Genomic DNA, 20,546 nt, shown 5'->3' on the forward strand with positions numbered 1-20,546 from the left:
TTACAAATGGTCCATGATGTTTTTGGCAGTTTCGTAAAATCGGTTCCTAAATTAAGGAAAAGTCTTGGCATGATCCCTCTAATCAGGTATTATTTGGTTATCATGAAAACCAAATGAAAAAGGATGATTTCAAAATATTACCAATGTGATTACCATGCTTATATCAATTTTCTACATGATCGGACAATATTTCATTTTCCATCAATCATAAGCCTCTATTATGCTTACATTTTGGAAACACCTAGACTTGGTTGTTCAAAGCCTTGTTGGAATTAACCAGTGGGGAGTGAAAATATTCAAAGGTGAATTAAACAAAATTGAGAACATACTTGATCTTTTCTCAGCTATAGATATGTTGTGACAGATTGATATATTTTGAGAGCTTATTTTGCTTCTAATGTTCTTGTATTTTCAGTGGCAACAATTTTAATTTTTCACGTACCTCACTTACTTACTTTTCAGCAACCAGGGCCTGATCGGTCAAATTTTTGATAACTTACACCATTTTACCAATTTCGTTAAAATTAATCTTAGAATTGATGAGCTATGGGCCATTGCACGAAAGCCTAAACACCTATATAATGATGTTGTCACCATCACAATCAATATTACTTCTGAATAAAAAAACATTCATAAAAAATCTACACATTGTTCTTAACTTTCTTGTGTGGTTTCAATGAAATTGGTTTACAGCATCGTCAACTTTCCTATTAAGCATCACTTGACCTCCCTTTTCCACATCAACCGACCACTTATTCTACATCATTGTACCTCCCTTTTTGTACAATAACTAACCTCCCTATTCCACATCATCAAACCTCCACATTTAGCATTACCTGACCTCCCTATTCAGCATCATCTGATCTCCATATTCTGTCTCACCTGACCACATTTTTCTGTATAGACTGACCTCCTTATTCTGTCTTACCTGACCATACTATTCTGTATAGACTGACCTCCCTGTCCTGTCTCACCTGACCACACTATTCTATATAGATTGACCTCCCTGTTCTGTCTCATCTGACCACACTATTCTGTAGAGACTGACCTCCCTGTTCTATCTCACCCAATTTCTATATTCTGCATCACTTGACCTCTGTAACTGCATTACCTGATCACCCTATTCTACATCTCTTGACCTCCGTATTTGCATTACCTTACCACCCTATTCTGCATCACCTGACCTGCGTATTCTGCATCACCTGACCTCCGTATTCTGCATCACCTGACCTCCATATTCTGCATCACCTGACCTCCGTATTCAGCATCATCTGACCTCCATATTCTGCATCATCTGACCTTCCTATTTTGCATCATTTGACTTTTCTATTTTGCATTACTTGAACTTCCTATTCCGCATGTACCAACCACCCAATCACTAAGATGCTTTACAATTTAGGAATATTATGGAAGATCATGGACAATATAAAGAAACGCCATTCAGTTATGATCAGTTAAACCTATTATTACCTGTTGCATGATGTCAATCTTGGAGTTGCCCATGAAAAGGGGTTTGGAGAGGTAGAGTTCAGCCAGGATACATCCTAATGACCACATGTCAATCTCCTTACCAAATGGCATCCCAAACATCACCTGTGGCATACAGAACATTTGATATATTCTACAGCTGTGGCTTACAGAACATTTAATATCTCTGATCACATCCTAAAACGTCATCTAGGTACACAAATCATTTAATATCAGTGATCAAATTCCAAACATCCTCTGTGGTACACAAATCATTTAATATCAGTGATCATGTACTAAACATCCTCTGTAGTACACAAATCATTTAATATCAGTGATCAAATTCCAAACATCCTCTGTGGTACACAAATCATTTAATATCAGTGATCATGTACTAAACATCCTCTGTAGTACACAAAACATTTAATCAGTGATCATGTACTAAACATCCTCTGTAGTACACAAAACATTTAATATCAGTGATCAAATTCCAAACATCCTCTGTGGTACACAAATCATTTAATATCAGTGATCATGTACTAAACATCCCCTGTAGTACACAAAACATTTAATCAGTGATCATGTACTAAACATCCCCTGTAGTACACAAAACATTTAATATCAGTGATCATGTACTAAACATCCCCTGTAGTACACAAAACATTTAATCAGTGATCAAATTCCAAACATTACCTGTGTTTCATGGAACAAATCTCAAACATCACCTGTAGGGGTAACTATTGAGGCTTAAACAGATATCACAATAGTAATAAACTGTAGGGGTAATTATTGAGGCTAAAAAACACGTCACATTAGTATTATACTGTTCGGGTTACTATTGAGACTTAAAAAGATATCACAATAGTATTGTACTAATGGGGTAACTATTGAGACCTAAAAAGATATCACAATAGTATTGTGCTGTTGGGGTAACTATTGAGACTTAAAAAGATATCACAATAGTATTGTACTGTTGGGGTAACTATTGAGACTTAAAAAGATATCACAATAGTATTGTACTGTTGGGGTAACTATTGAGACTTAAAAAGATATCACAATAGTATTGTACTGTTGGGGTAACTATTGAGACTTAAAAAGATATCACAATAGTATTGTACTGTTGGGGTAACTATTGAGACTTAAAAAGATATCACAATAGTATTGTACTGTAGGGGTAACTATTGAGACTTAAAAAGATATCACAATAGTATTGTACTAATGGGGTAACTATTGAGACCTAAAAAGATATCACAATAGTATTGTACTGTAGGGGTAACTATTGAGACTTAAAAAGATATCACAATAGTATTGTACTGTTGGGGTAACTATTGAGACCTAAAAAGATATCACAATAGTATTGTACTGTTGGGGTAACTATTGAGACTTAAAAAGATATCACAATAGTATTGTACTGTAGGGGTAACTATTGAGACTTAAAAAGATATCACAATAGTATTGTACTGTTGGGGTAACTATTGAGACTTAAAAAGATATCACAATAGTATTGTACTGTTGGGGTAACTATTGAGACTTAAAAAGATATCACAATAGTATTGTACTGTTGGGGTAACTATTGAGACCTAAAAAGATATCACAATCATATTGTAATAATTTTATTATTATTTATGATTTTATTAATCAGTACTCAAGAGTATTTTTCTTACCTTTAAAATATGTTTTCCAACCCAGAAATAAAGTGAAGCCACTAACCAAATGAATATATCAGAATGCTCAATTTAGCAAATGATCAACTGAAAAGAATATTTACAATTTACATCAAATCAAGTAGGTTACATAATGATACCTCTAACACTTTTTTATATTTTCATATTATTCATTTTATACATAACATGCTATTCTGTAATATTTGTTGTGAACTCATACATAGCTTGACTCAAGACTATTATTTTCATATAAGCCTTAGTTTTACAATGTGATTAATTAATTCAACGATTATATGATTATTTGGTTCTGACAGTAAATTTTACACGCTTCATACGTCGCTGGTACAGCCATGTGGAAAATACAGTATAGGTCTAGTTAATGAAGAATATTATCTATTCAATGAAGGTGCATGTTACTTCACAAATTATAGTTCACTTGGGATTAGATTTATGACACTTTGTCATTAATTTTCACATAAAAATGCCGCTTCCTTCTGCCATGTTATTATCAAAATGGGTAATTTCAAGGATGAGTCTAAAACATAGTTTGTAGATTTAATTAAATCATACTGGAAACAATTACAATATCACCCTTATTTAAAATATAAACTTTATTGATGTAATAACTGAAATTCTGTTTCCATTAAAAGTAGGTGATTGTGTCATTTTTGTATTAAATGCTCCCCCAATCAAGGTCTACAAGACACTTACATAAATGAAGCTGGCAATTACCTAGCTTTAAAGTAACATTTTTGTTACAATCAATAGCTGAACAAACTATCATGACAGCTATCAACTTTAAAATATGCTAATGACCTATTGCTATTGAACAGAACATTCAATATCTGTGATCATGTCCCACACATCATCTGTAGTACACAGAACATTCATTATCTGTGTGATCATGTCCCACACATCATCTGTAGTACACAGAACATTCATTATCTGTGTGATCATGTCCCACACATCATCTGTAGTACACAGAACAATCAATATCTGTGTGATCACGTCCCAAACATCATCTGTAGTACACAGAACATTCATTATCTGTGTGATCACGTCCCAAACATCATCTGTAGTACACAGAACATTCATTATCTGTGTGATCACGTCCCAAACATCATCTGTAGTACACAGAACATTCATTATCTGTGTGATCATGTCCCACACATCATCTGTAGCACACAGAACATTCAATATCTGTGATCACGTCCCAAACATCATCTGTAGTACACAGAACATTCATTATCTGTGTGATCACGTCCCAAACATCATCTGTAGTACACAGAACATTCATTATCTGTGATCTTGTCCCCAACATCATCTGTAGTACACAGAACATTCATTATCTGTGTGATCATGTCCCACACATCATCTGTAGTACACAGAACATTCATTATCTGTGTGATCACATCCCACACATCATCTGTAGTACACAGAACATTCATTATCTGTGTGATCACGTCCCACACATCATTTGTAGTACACAGAACATTCATTATCTGTGTGATCATGTCCCACACATCATCTGTAGAGTACACAGAACATTCATTATCTGTGTGATCATGCCCCACACATCATCTGTAGTACACAGAACATTCATAATCTGTGTGATCATGTGCTTAACATCATCCGTCGTACACAAAACATTCAGTATCTGTGATTACATCCCAAGCATTCTCTGTTGCACACAGTTTTCAATAATTTGGTAACCTCAACCTTTTCCCACACAATACAATATAAGTGTATGACACTGACAATGTTACATTGATATCTCTGAATATATTAAGCCTAGCATTGTAACATTTGACCATAAACATTAACCTTAATGTTGGCCCAAGGAACACAAAAGTATCAGCCATTTCAAATAGTTTTATCAACTGACTCCAGTTTCTTAAAACATATATAATAAATACTTGAAAAAGGTACCATGTAGACACTGTCCACTAATAGTTCTATATATATATATACATACATGTATATACTGATTGATTGATTAATGTTTTGTTCACCTTTGTACTCAGCCTTAAGCTTTGACTTTGTATAGTATGTTTCATATTTAAACCAAGACTGAGTACAGAATCAATCTACAGCCACCCACCTCAGGCTGAGCTACAGAACGAATAAACACTATACTCATCAGAGGCTCTAGTGATATGATAAATTAAAATAAAGTAATTATAAGTAGTTTGTCTGTTACTGGGCCTTAGAATCACTTTTTTCTTTCCATATGTCTACCTATGAGCAGTACATCAAGATGTGTTAATGAAACAGGCTTACTTGGTTGCTATCTAATAAACGTAGCAGATATCTTTAAATACCCAATTTAGCTAAATCTCTTGACATTGATATTTGATTATTTACAGGACAATATCAACGCGTCTAAATTTGTGGACAGTAACACAAGACTAATGGTCCGTTAGCACATCATGTTGTAACAAATCATGTCTGTGTACAATAAACAGTGACTGCAGTCTGACACCCCGCAGCGGTTATCAACTGCTGCCATCAGGCATTGAACACAACAAGGTAGGAAGTGTTTACCTATACACCACCAAATTACATGTATAAGGTTTAGACAAAATCCCCCAAACAATGCCTTAATGATTAAGCTGTGCCGTAAAAACTAACGTGCATGCAAGCCATCATTAGAAACAGTGATAACCTTTTCGCTGGGGATGGTTGTCATGGATACCATTGATATGAATATTGTTATCAATTAAACAGATCATTACATTATGGAGTCCAGTTCATAATCTTCTCATTGCTGGTCTACTTCATAAACTTTTCTTTACATCCTATGAGTTCCAAATAAAAACATGTCCCTTCTTTATGATGTGTATCTGAGCTGTGTTGAGCATGGTCACCTTAACAGTTATCACATTGTCATCAGCATCAGAGAAAACACTTATTGTTACTATTCTCATATGGAAAGTGTTCATTATTACTTAATTTGAAGTTTAAAGCATTTTAACAAAATTGAATGTATGGTGGGTTTTTTTTTAAAAATAATTTTGAAAACTCAAGCAATAAAGCTAGCCGAAGAAAAAAAAAAGGCCAACACCAAGTGAATTTAAAACCAATTACAAGGTAATGAGGACCTGGTCCTCTACATTTATTGCTATATGATTGGGCCATGGCAACAGGTTGGGGTATCACTTACATGGATTCTGGCCCCATGTGCAGCCATGTAGAAACAGAAGAGCGTACAAATCGGCCGTAATATCAGCACTAATTGAATAATTGCATCAATGCTTTCAAGATCTAGAGAGTCATAAAATGTATTAAAGGTAGAGGGAAGTTTTTACCTGATGATCAAAAGCCTGTGTGGGTAATAAATGGCTAAAAAGTTGGTTGTGATTAATGGATATGATCAGCAACACAAAGACTGATGTATCTCATCACAAAAGGATAATGCTAATTATTTCACAATGTTTGCTTGGCAATATGTACATCAACATGAAATAATACATTATTTGCAATTAAAAAAAATGTGTTTTGATATATATTGTCATGGAAATTATCTTTCTTCCACTGTAATAGCAGTACACCTTCTGATAAATGTATTTTTTTCTCTTCTGTAGTAAACACTGATTCACTGAAATGTCCATAATACAAATGAGTTATATCGGCTGGAGATGTTTCATTATGATTGATAGGGAACAATTTTACCAGTTAATATAAAACTATACCAAACGTAGTGCCAAAGATCACTGTCCCATTAAAAGAATTATTTTTAGACAGTTTCATCATTCTATTAAATTATTCAGGCTGGTCCTCTATGATACATGTACACTATGTACACTATAGACTATAGCATAGGTTGTGGTGTTGTTCGAAATTAAATCTTATCACAGTTCAAGAGAGAGGAACGGAAAATGGAATAAAGGAGTTAAAGGATACCCCTATTAGCCTTTGACCTATTAGCCACAGGGAGACACATTCTATTACACAATGATGAAATTCTTTCCCTTACCTTTAAGCTTTTAAAAAGAGCCATGCCTAAAAACTATCACGCTGGTTTTCTTTAAATATGTATCCTTACCTCTGGGGCTCTGTACAGGGGAGTCTGGAGCTCAAAGTCATCATAGTACAGTGCAATCTCTTTATGGACATGCTGGATAGCATTTCCAAAATCAATTACTGTCACTGAGCTGAGGTCATTCCCTACAAAATAATAGTTAAGAATCATTAGTACAAGGTGAATAGTAGATACTGATTTCGTATAAGAAAATTAATTACTATAGCTGTATACCAAATCCTGCAAAGTAATATGACTACCTCTTTAATTTCTACAGCAACCAATCTTGTTGAAGTCAGATTTAGTAAGAGGTCAAAAGTACACCACAGCAATGTCAAGTGAAAAAAAGACATTATTAACCCTATGTTCATGTTGATTTACACTCAGAATTCACAGCACACTGACAATCATAAAATTACACAAATTGACCTCTAATACTTCACACCATATTGTTACTACAAGTATAAAAAATGTTACATCTTCTTTACTATATCGTGCATGGAAATGAATTCCAGAATTGGCCAATGTATTGAATGGGATTTCACTGCTTCAACCGCTTGTACCTGATCAGTAAATGACAGGCTGTGACAATCAATTATCTACTTATACTGTGATCATATGAATGTTAGATGTTTCAAATCATTTGTCTGTTACACTGTATGTTAGCAAATAGATAACCAAACGAACACGATAACCTAATCTTTTAACTCATCCCCAAACACTGCCACGGTACTGTTTTATCTGTCTTTAATGACCAATCACAAAGAAGAGAAAATCAACGTTTACAGGCAGGTGGCTGTTATACAGAGGTTCAATTTCTATGATTTGAGTTAAAGTGGGACCTGATACCATTGGCCTTTATGTACAGGTATTTAGATGAGTGGGTTTCAAGTCAGACTAAACTTCATCTAAAGCTATAATATATTCCTAAACAGAAGTACAATCACACACCTGAGAACCACAACATACTCTGTATGTACTGGTGATCTTGAAATCAACGCAAAACATCTCTGGCTCATTTAATTTCCAAGTTCAGGGAAATTAAACTAAGGAACCAGTCAAGTCAAAGAAAGCAATCACATGTTAAAAAAAAAATCAAAGATATATATTGCTTATTACATTAACATGGTATCTACATGTCCTTTCTTCTCTAATCTTGTCAAAAAAAAAGTGAAATACCCAGGCAGTTTTAACAATACACCTAGGGTATCATAACCAAGTGTTTCTTGATCAGGTTGCTTTAAGATCAAAAGAGACAGTTGTTCAAAGCCCTATGAAATAAAATATTGTTTCTTTTAACAACAATTTACCTAGATACTAGAAAATTCACTCAGCAAAGTGTCCAGCGATTCTAATAAGGACTGCCAGCATTGACATAACATGGAGCCACAGAGCGGTTATTGCAAGGTGACAACAATGATGTGGATGATCGACACATTAAATACGGTAAACTGCTCCTCCATGATCCCGATACATCTTACACTGCAATCATCAACCCAACCCCCTCCACGCACACATACGCTTCAGTGGTCAGAGGAAATGAGCTAGATCAGATTTACGTTTAATGAGATTGCGAAAAACCTCTTACTTCACAATAAATCCCGATAAAACTGGATACAAGACACAGTCAATTGTCAGGTTACAGTTATATCGTGATTATGCCCCACATGCACAACACATAATTCCTGGGCAGGCAAATAACTGTCCTCTTTATAACTTTCACCAGTACCAATTTCACAAATTGAAATAAGAAAATTAAAAACACACATTTCAAAATACTCATCAAATTATTCGGCATTAAATTTAACATAATGACAAAACACGATTAATTTGCACTGCTATAAACAAAAAGTGCTGCCATTCAGGCTGACAGACAAATGCACATGGATTTGGAACCTAAAGTTTGATGCAAGAACTGTTAGCATTTATTAATCTAATATGTATCCAATTTTTCAATTTTTTCCTGAATTTGAATTCAAAACCCAAAAGTGTGCTACACAAAACACATCAATATCACACACTAAAAATTCAAAAGGTTATACTCTATCCACTACAACAATAAACTGAAATGTTGAAAGAAATACAAATTTGATCCTAGACTGTCTGTGGTAGACCAAGCTTTAACAAACACAACTCTTTGCAATTGGGTGAGCATATATTCAATTTCTACGACTCTATCCCTGTCCATTAGAATCCAATACCCTGAAAGCCTTTTAACTTGCCACATAAAAAAAAAAGTTGATGACAAAATCCACAATGCAAGTCCCGGCTCTTTACCAGGCCTGATTAAACTTTATGGGACATGATGTCACTCCACATGGAAATCTGATCTCAACAAGCGATGGAAAGTAGGCCATGGTTATCTGCTGACTCCACTTGTAGGAAACAAATCATTGCTATGACCAGACAATGGACAGTTTGGGACTTGTGCAGGTCCATAAATTGTGTGTCTACTATTTTTGCAATTAGGCATGGGGTCAGGTTGATTGTGTAGCGACGGCACCAGGATGTCACCATTAGCATCAATCACTACCCAATCACACATCCATATCACCATGCTCATCACTAGCCACCAGTAAACAGCTGCCCGCACAGGAAGTGACACCATTCCACATCCTGTCTTGTCACCACCACTAAATATATGGGATCCATATCCTGCTTAAGGTTATGGCTCATATAAAAGTAAAATGTCAAGTGACCTTGAAATTTATTGCTACCTTGAGTAGCCAATGTTCACATTGGCCATATTCTTACCTTTTCCAAAACTTATAAAGAAACATGGACATAAAAGTTTGATCCTATAGTTGTTTTTTTGATAGTATCTAAAGAAGTTTAGCCGACATATTTCATCAGTTTCGCCATGAAAATGACCACTTCCAAATTGGTCTATATTTTGTAAAACTTCAAAGTAATTAATACTTACTATCACGAAGCAAAATATTTTCTGGTTTAAGGTCTGCATGGATTACATTCTGTTGCCAGAGAAATCCCAAGGTTGATAACAGTCGCACAGCTATTTTCCTTATGCTGTGAATTACCTGCCATAAAAAAATCACTTTGGAGTTTCATAAAATCTGCAACAATATATACAATGCATACCATATTTTATGTACAGTATATACATGTTTGTAAAAAGTTGATTTACAATGTATCACACAATAGGGGTCACAACAGCTCAGTCAGTTAGTGACAGCCTACATAACCTCAGATGTAGACCACAGGTACATGGTTTGATGCTCTCTGCCCATGAGTGTTCTTTACTGATTCTGAGAAACTGACCAGTCTATACTGTTGTGGTTGTGTCCTTCCACTTTACCTCAATTGTTCAGGATGACAGGCCTTCCATATGTTGTTCAGTGAAGTAGCAACCACAGTTTTTTTTGCACTAATTTCGGAATGTGCCCTTTTATCTCATTTTGGGGAGAAAAATTTATCAATGGGAAGGAAATTTTTAGGAGTCAACTATATTTTGGGGTTTTGGCCATATTATAAAACAAATCCAATTTGGAATGGAGCAATTATCCGGTCCAATTGAGCCCCTATATAAAACCCTGTACCAGCCACCAAAAGAAGACTCCACCTTAAAATTACCCTGGCTCTTCATAAAATTATGACAGAATGATGGAAATCAATTTATGACAAATTAATGGAATGACCACCATTGCAACTCTATATGTCTCTCCAAGTTCAGAAAGGGAGCATAAAAAAGACAGCCTGCTCAGCTGTCATCTAATTTAACTGGTCAAGTAAATAATGTTGTGTGTTCAGCCATAACACTTTTGACATTGTGACTTCTATTGCTAATGTTAGCAAGATTGTCCCTTCACAAAATAACCCTCAGTATTAAGACATGATACAGAAAATCAAAGCAGGGATACAGGATCATACTACAAATAATAGTCCACACACATATTAATCACATATTTCTCATCTCCTATGTCAGAAATTATGTGAACTTGCTTGACATCTCACACAAAATAACTAAAGAGCAGATAACTCTAGGAAGCTGCAGTGCAAACATCTAAATACTCCTTGAGCGGAAAGAACATATGAACACCTGAGTCAAGTTTCAAATACATTTTACGGAAGAATGGTAAAGAAGGAAATTAATTAGTATAAAAAAAAATTGTTTAAAGCCTAGTTTCCAATCTGGATCAATGATATAGATCTTCTTAAGCTACACATCTAATCATTTGCATTAAGTGAAATGCCTTAATACACCTTATTACAAACAATGTATTGGGGTCATCAAGTACAAAGTCATGAAAATTTCCAATCAAATAGTTACATAATATTTTTGATGATGCACCATTGTTAATGAACCTCTGGAGTTATCTAAATGTCTACTCTAATGACCTAATTTACCACAAATGATGCATAAGCTGGACAATGACAAAGTGTTGTATCGGGTCACTCGGTACAAATGCATCTCATATGATACTAGTCTGAAGTACAATAAGCTCCAATTCTGATTGAATATTCTCTGGGAATTCCATGCACTGTTTGAAGTGGGGATAACCCAATGCGTAAAATGATATTTTAGACATTCACAAACTATTATCACTTTAAAAAAATTGTGCTGCAGTCTGCAATTGTTTCCATCACCTTACAAGGCTATTATTTGTACTTGGTGACCGCAACAATCATAAGCTTCATCAGTTTTTGTCTCCAAATATCAAAACTGAATATCATCCAGGATCAATTCTACATTATCTGACTATACTGTAACAAAATCTTACAGCATTAATTAAAAAGTATAGTAAATTTTTTTTGGATATTTTGAAACAGCTGTCCATGTAAATTACTTTGGAGACATGGTCTTTCACGTTACTGCTGAATTTTATATGTTGGAAGACCATCAGAATAGATATACAAATAATCTCTTACATCAGCATACATCAAACAACTATTGCTATTAAATATCAGACAAATTGCAAATAAATTACGATAATCTTGTGAACGCAACGCATATGGTAAAAGCATACCTATCCCTGGTTAGTACACCAATTCTCTGTAATTTACAAAGTCTCTGAAATCTGTTATTAAATCAACACAAATCACACATATCAAGGTTCATAGCTCAGTAGCCTGTAAATTATGTTCGACATTGTTTATCGCAGGTAAATATAATTAATGAAAAATATATCTCTTATACGATAAGCTCTTGGTTCAACTGCGAAAAAATTCAAACCATCTGAAAAAAGTACTTACCATATACTAATTATCAGAATAAGGTTGAAAGATTTTACATCCATATCTATGGGATCCTACTAATACTCAAGGATACTCTCTCAGATATTGCAAATATCTACAATAATAACTTATAATGGACTTCAAATGTTTCAGTACATTTCCATCTTTGGCCCTTGGGGCAATCGTTGAAGACCTGCCTAAAAATTGAGAAACTCCCGGGTAGTAAACCTTTGAATCCACCAGATTTATTTATATATATAATTTTTTTTCTAATTACAAATATAATTGGGGTTAATGTCTCCTGCTGCTGACATTATAATGGACTATCATGCAGTACATATCATGCAGTACAGTAAGAGATATTTCCATTCCACAAACTGATAATGAAGAAATAATTACTGGACAACTTGGGCATCCATAAATGCTTCAGGATATATCTTGTTTCAACTATCAATTAACTATTAATATCCAAAATAAAAACAGATATAAAATAGAATTCTTTATTCCAAAAAAGAGCCACAAAAGCTATCTGATGGCAACTACTGGACCAAGGAATGGAAGCTCTGGTCAGTTGACAAGTAGCAATTAATTGCTACTGCTTATGGCCACTTCTATTAATAACATAAGTCCACCTTCACTGACCATTAAGTCCTATGGGCCTCTTTTTCAATTAAGATATAGCAATTAATTATCAGTGGTACAGCAACTGTGAAATATAGATAATAATTTTCATTGTAAACCAGGTACACAATGTTATCTCACCACAATCACAGTACAACAGAGTGCCAGTGCTGATAGTTGACAGGTGACCCCTACACTTCCCCATGCTAATATTATCTCAATACATGCCTCAAGCTGTTCATGGGACTGGTCATGTGTTTGTCATCAAACTTCAATCAGAGTCCACACCTGAGGTAGGCAATGATTGTCCCAATATGTTTTACAGTGATTGTGCTCTTTGTGACCTGAACATACATATTATCATGATGTGTTGAAATAAATATCAGCTCTCTGAACACTTCCATACAAATGGAAGTGTGATCAGTAACATGAAGTACAACTGATCTAAAATGAGTAGAAAGATACTGCATACAGGGAAACTTTCACAAGTTTAACTATGGCTTATTTATCCCAAATCAGGCAAAAATTAAAAAGGAGCTAAAACTTCAGGTTAAATCTAAAAATTGCACTGTTGTTGGTATTTAGGATGATTTTAAAAGTCTGGGTGAATGGTTTCCCTACACATAGTATATGGTTATCATATCAAAACCTGTATGTGCATATATAAGCAATTTTATTTGTTAAAATTGCATTCTGTAACTTCATAAATTTATACTGTACACGAATATCCCAAACTTCTATGTGTATGGAACATTTCTATTACAAAACACCATCAGAGCAATTTTCGATCTCAACTGTACTTGATTCATAATGAATCCTTAGACCAGTCAAATATCCTTGCTTCATGCATGAAAGGTTTAATTTAGGGACATTCAATTGTACTCAGAAATGAAAAGTTATTGACCATGAAACACATTATTTTGACAATGACCTCACCTAAAATGTCTTCCAAAAATACTAAGAGCCCCACAGGACAGAACACTATAAGTCTGTTCCATGTTAAAGTGAAATTTATCATATTAAAATGCATAAAATTGAAAATGTAAAATTTAAAGCCTACTGAGTTAAATCAAGTTGAAAACTGTGAGTGTGAGAGAGCATCTCCAGCCATCATTAACACTCTGAAAATGTCAATAACTCTTAAAATGATTGTCAAATTAAAATTCTGGAAGACAAAAAAAGCAACAATTCTGCTGTGATTAGAGATGATGAGCTCAGGCCATGCTATTGTTGCATAAACAGTCAGTCTTGTTTATGTAGCTGTGTTTTGAGAACATTCTTGTGTTGTTTCTCATTGTTTTTTTTTAAATCATGATTGTATGATTTCACAATTGTGGTAATGCAAAACACACTAAAATCTTATTATGCACATCATGCATACATACATGGTTCACACATACACACAATATATTACATGAATCTAGTGCACAATTGAGAAATCCCAAAGAATCACTTTTGGTAAGGAAGCACTATATGAAGTTTCAGATTGATCAGCCAAATGGGAATGAAGTTATCATGAAAAAAATCTTTGTGTGGACACCAGCGCCGACGCTGACAACAAGACATAGTAATACTAATATGTCACCTGAGGCAGGCAGGGAATACAAAACAAATTTAATTACAAGTGTATTGAACTATTCAGTCTGTATCTGAGAGATCTAAATGTGTCTGACCTATAAATATATGGCTTAATTAGGAATTAGACTTAGCTGTACACTCCATTTTATTCAAAATATAAATAAACCCTATCCAACACCTTTCTATAAATAAGTAATTTCTAAATTTCTATGAACCAAAATTGATCCACACATTGTACACATAGACATGTGATAAGAAAATTTGTCCAGATGGAATAAGTTCATCAGAGTTAAATTTGCATTCAGCAATTCCAAATATCATAACTGCCTGCATAAGGCATCAATTCAATTCCTGGGTTCTTACACCAAATCTCTGGTTCCTTTCCACCTTCACATGTGGTCAAACCTCAACTAAAACAAGACACCTGTGATTCAGGTGAAGGATTAGGGAATGACAAGACCAGCTGTGGACATAACTTGCCTTGAAGAACACCCTCTTTGTAAGGAGATTCTCTGGGTTTTTAGAGAAGTTTGATTGCATGACCCTGGAATCATGACTGGGTTATTACGAGCACTGTGGAGCTAAAAATGGGACAGTTTGTATACTAAGCCCTCCTGCTGGAGGCACCAACATTTCTGAAGTCTGAAATGAGGGCAGTACTGATGCAAACACAAACCAATAGCCTTATAATCTCCTATATATGCAGGATCATATTTGGAACTCTTCCCTAGGGTTCAGAGTTAGGGTTCAAGGGTGTTTGCAGCCAAGAAAATGGTTGTAAAGGCTGGTATAGCCATTGGTGTTAGTGTGGACATGTAGATAATCATTGGTGATCATTTAGAGAGGGAATAGGTCTATGTGATGCTGCATGAAATATAAAGTATTTGCTAGTGTAGCAATTTTTGAACTCTTGTCACCAGTATCGATATTATAATTCAACTTGACCCAATTGTGTGTAAGCCTGGCTTTATGGAAATAAAGAGGCAGTGTTTTCATTGGTTTTATATCTTTGTTCATAGTTGGCGTGGTAGCTCCTCTGTCACAAGAGCTATGTAGCGCAGAACTGGCGAAATCTTTAATATGAAAATGTTTGTAGCAGTACTCAATATCCAACGCTGGTTTGTACAAAGATCTGCTATTGCAAGGACAACCAATTGAACAGAATGATGATAGGAAAGGAGACAGTGGCCAACAGAGGTAAGTGTTTGTGATAGGGAGTCTGTGTCTGATTTATCAGAGTGCGTGTATTTACATTACAGCAGCTCTGATGTGAAATCAGAATGGTTTATCCTCTTTGGAAGTAGGTCAATCTTCAACCTCATAGTTTTCTCTATGACATCTTGATTTATTTTAACAGAAATTCTTTCCTTATATTAGTAATAGGCTGTTTAGATATCTTGACCTTTGACTCCCAATCATGACTTTGAAAATTGAAAAAGTTAACTTGCATCTTCTTAGAAAGGACCTTATAAAAATGTAAAGTTCCATAATCCTCCCTCCATGGCCAAGCTTTATCTGGATCTAGTTGAGACTTTCTACACATTAAGAAAATGAAAGACAGATGGCATCAGAGTTACTGTATAACAAATTTTTTTTGCTTTGTTTGGCTATCAGGATATTCACAAAAATTAATAGTTATGAACATAACTTCACAACACTGTCATTTCAAGGCATAGACACAGGTTAATTACATAAACAAACATGCTTACATTTCATTCAAGACTGCCATATGATAGATATTCTGAGAGTATGCACATTGGTTTGGTCGTTCAGTAGAAGAGTCAAGTTTGATATCTCTGCCACAACAATTAAAATATCACCTTTTTTTATTGAGTGAATCCAAATAATATTTTGACAAGGAATTACAACCTTTAGGCATGTATACTTCAGGCATGCATACTTTATAAACAATGAATTGATCATTATATAATATCATTTAATAACACTTAAAGCAATATATGTCACTTCACTCAAAAATTGAAGAGAAAAAAATCTATCTTTTTATATAGATGGTAGTAAAAATTAACATATCAGGGAAATATTCCAGAGGATATTGTGTATATTGGTGATAACAAAACTACACTGGCAAAAATAATGGTAATGACAAGTCAAAATGTCACAAGGGAAAAAAGTGCTATATATTCTAATGATAAATTAAAGCATGCAAAGGTTGAAAGAGTGGGTGGAAAACTGGAAGAAATCTTTAAAAAAGATTAAAATGCTGAAAAGAACAAAGGGAAATAACTTCTTGAAATACTGTTGAATCAAAATTTATTCCTATCTCATGTTGTGGTTCTCAAGCCTATCGAACTCCAAAGAATTTGGTTGATGAAAAAGAGAGGTATTAACTCAAAAATTGTAAAATCACAATGCCAATTAAGATAACATCACTTCATATAATGGTTATAAAACCATCCAAGTTTCAAATACATAACAGAAAAATTAAGGAAGGACATCTCTATATAAAATTAAAATGCTTCAAAAAACTATTGAATCGAACTGCTGAGAAAGGGAACACTACTTCATGTTAGCATAAAAGAAACAAGTTGAAAACAGAGATAGAAGATCTATGGACTAATAAGCATCATAAAAACAACAAAGGGCATTAATTCTTCCAAATACAGTTGAATTAAACCTCCATTCAGAAAAACACAACTTCAAATTAAACCTACCAAGTTTGAAAAAATTGGTTGAAAATTGAGAGACATGAATTCCAGAATTGTTATCATGAAAACAGCAAAGGGCAATGACTCTTCCAAATACTATTAAACCAAATTGCTGTTCAGAAAAATACAACTTCATGTCATGGTGATTAAGCCTACCAAGTTATAAAGAAACTGATTGACAACTGAAAGATTGAGATCTCGGAACAAGATAAACATTATGAAAACAACAAATGGAAGTTACTCTTCCAAATACAGTCAAATCAAACTGGCACTCACGAAAACAAAACGTCATGTCATATTAATGAAAGCTACCATGTTAGAAAAAGATTGACTGAAAACTGGGAGGAGATCTCCGCACAAATGAGTTTATGACAGACAGATGAATGAGTACATGCAGGGAACCTAATTTAATATTATTTGCAATCCTGTTTCCATGGGAATAATAAGATATATAGTGAAGTTCAGTGGATCTTGTAAAAACACTTTGTTGTTGCTAAAGTTTCATTATTAACAAAGGTACACCAATTACACACAGCATTCTGTTACCTCTTCTGGTTTTTTTAAATAACGTAAGAATTGATAGAAAGTTTTTTCTCTGAAAAAGAGGAGAAAATGCAATAACCAAACTAACATCACACCATCAAATTCTTAAATATATTAATGGACTCGATTTAGATAACTTCATCGAAATGTCAACAAACATCACATTTAAAATACCTGGGGGCAACACCTTAAAGGGTTTTTGTATGATGGAATGAGAGAAGAGAAGAATTCTGTTCCATGAACAAGAGAATATTCTTCTGTTTTATTTTCAAATTTCAATGAAAAAGACTGGGTGGGATTGAAAACTGGGATAAACAAGTGGGTCACTTAAAGATACATAGTGCTGATTTTTTTTGCAGGGCAAGGATTGGCTGATATTATTTGATACAATTTAAGGTTACATAAATTTTGTTAATTATTGTGCTCCAAAGGGGTTTCAATCTATGATTGGTGACCAATTTTCCTACAAAAGAAATCTAATGATTCTTGTCTTCAAAAAATGTATACTTTTTGTCATTTTTCAATATCAGTGACAAAATTTGCACTAGTTTAAAAGAAACTCAAAGTCTGGGTTTTTCCTTGGTAGGTTAATAGTATCTTGTGCATATGTACATAAGTTTCCAGTTGATGATGTCTGAATGAAAAATTCCCTGTTGAAAAGTTATGGTGAATCTTCGGTAGTAGAGCAAATGCTGTGTACTATTAAGTGGCAGATGGATAGGTCCTATGCTTCTCGCCTTGATACCTGAAGGTATGCAGGGAATTGATGAATTAGGTAAGCTAAAACCAGGAGAATCAATCACAAGTTTAGAAGTGGGCTCTTTGTTATTTACTACATAGTTTGTCTACTGGTTTTGCCAAAAGTATTGGGTTCTTCACGGCAACCTATCAGTTAAAATCTTCCCCAAAAGTACAAAAAATGTGAGTAGATCTAATTTGCTCATTATGATGCCTACACTGGATAAACTATTGAGCAGTTATTAAACAAATTGTCAATTATTCTGTTATATGTTACTATATATATATACATTCCTTCATGGTTAATATCTCTACTAACAAAATAACAATAGTGTTCATTTGAACAGACTGTCCTTGACGAATGATTTTTTGTTAAATCTCCTGTAATCTACATATAGTCCAGCTTCTGCCTCAGATGTAGTTGGTGTGAATGCCATACTACTAGAATCATCACTTAGTTCTAAATCTTTCTTGAGCAAGCCCATGGCCTCCACTTGGTTGGAGGTCCATCGGCAATGATGCCCTGAGCTGGTATGGTCCTATACTTTGAGCTATCCAGCTGGTTTTTGCTGAGAGATTTACATGGTTTTTTGTTGTCTGATTTTAACTATAGCTATATATAAAAGTAACTTACAGGATACACCTTAAAGGATTAGAGTTTTTTTTATTTAGAAGCTCCTTCAAAACAACATGATAATGTTCTTATTTTTCTCTCCAATTTGAAAGTCCTCACAATAATGTCAACTTCTTTGCAACCACATGTACAGTAAAATCCACTAAGATAAACTCATGTCAATAGTTCAAGGAATATGAGGAATTAGAGTAGTCAGAGGTTGATCAGGTACCGTTCACCTGTATCTGCCCAGTGTCTGTGAATGACATGCAATACTGTATTCTTTGATCGTTTGGACTAAATCGTAATTTCAATGTCTTGTATCTTACTGAAGAGAAATGTGTCACTTTTATCTAAGTTAAGTTAAGTTGATCAATATATATAATGTTAGTGCTGTGTCATTGCCTAAAATTCTTGTGCAACAAAATGTGTTGAAGATATTCCACATTTTCATTTTGTTGTACATATACACTAGACATCTGTCAAGCAAAATGTCCCATGTCTGGTATAGCAGCCAGACGAAAGCTGACTTTGGGCCTTCCGGTTATTGAACATAAGTTCAGTTGTGAAGATTATCACCCATACAATTCACACCTGATACTCTGAATGTGGATCAAGATCCTTGCTTAAACAAATTTGTTAGCCCTTCATCCCAGCATCATACAAACTCAAAAGCTTCACCCTGTACCTTTTTGTTATTGAGAAGAACTTGCATAAAATGCATGTTGACATTGGATGAACAACAAACTAATATTGAATACCATGGCTTAAGTTTACATTCATATTTAAGGCAGGTGATCCAAATATGAGGCTTCACTGATACAACACAATATAAATACCTTTAGAGATGGTATATCTTGACAAATTTCTGTTAGAGAAAGAGGCACCAATGGTTTGAAGACGATGCAGTAGTGGTCATCAAATGTAAAGGTATTCTGGAATCACAAATCAAATAGGAACAATTATAAAAATCTTATACCTGTTAATAAAGTCAGCATAAACAGATGAAAAAATGTATTAATAAAAAGATTATGCAAAGATGAAATTCATTTTTTTGCTAATGGTGACCTTGTCTTATCAGTAGTGATCACATTGATATCATAACTTGTCAAATTCTTGTCAAAAGCAAACAAATAAATTTCTCCTAACTGCAGAGTAATATAACTGCCTGAGTTTTGACAAAGAATGGGAGAAAAATTAACACTGTTTTCCTGCTCCAAACTTGTGCAAAAGCATAAAGCAGTTTTTACATCATTCACACTTTTCTCTGGGACCATCAAAATTTATAAATGTACAAGTCCAGGCCTCAACTTACACATGATACAGAGAAAAACTATCAATTTTGAGGGTCCTTTGTCAATTTAATGAATCAAAATTCAGGTTTTTCAGATTCAAGGAAAGCCTCGATCATCTAGTCAGTATTAACTGTGATGTTTCCAACA

General features: G+C 34.3%; 1 protein-coding gene across 1 annotated transcript in view; it reads right to left on the reverse strand.

Annotated features, from left to right (window-relative positions):
* Window positions 1-20,546, reverse strand: part of LOC132560913 (uncharacterized) — a 32,488-nt gene that overhangs the window by 6,634 nt on the left and 5,308 nt on the right. The window contains exons 5-8 of the mRNA XM_060225618.1: window positions 19,944-20,039; window positions 10,076-10,190; window positions 7,177-7,298; window positions 1,471-1,593 (exon numbers count right to left, since the gene is read on the reverse strand). Of these exons, the coding sequence (XP_060081601.1) occupies window positions 1,471-1,593; window positions 7,177-7,298; window positions 10,076-10,190; window positions 19,944-20,039 (456 nt within the window). The remainder of the gene's footprint in view (window positions 1-1,470; window positions 1,594-7,176; window positions 7,299-10,075; window positions 10,191-19,943; window positions 20,040-20,546) is intronic.

This window comes from Ylistrum balloti, unplaced genomic scaffold (genome assembly GCF_031769215.1).
Source record: "Ylistrum balloti isolate Yb309-2 unplaced genomic scaffold, AGI_CSIRO_Ybal_v1 Utg371130, whole genome shotgun sequence".
In the NCBI taxonomy this organism is placed as follows: Eukaryota; Metazoa; Mollusca; class Bivalvia; order Pectinida; family Pectinidae; genus Ylistrum; species Ylistrum balloti.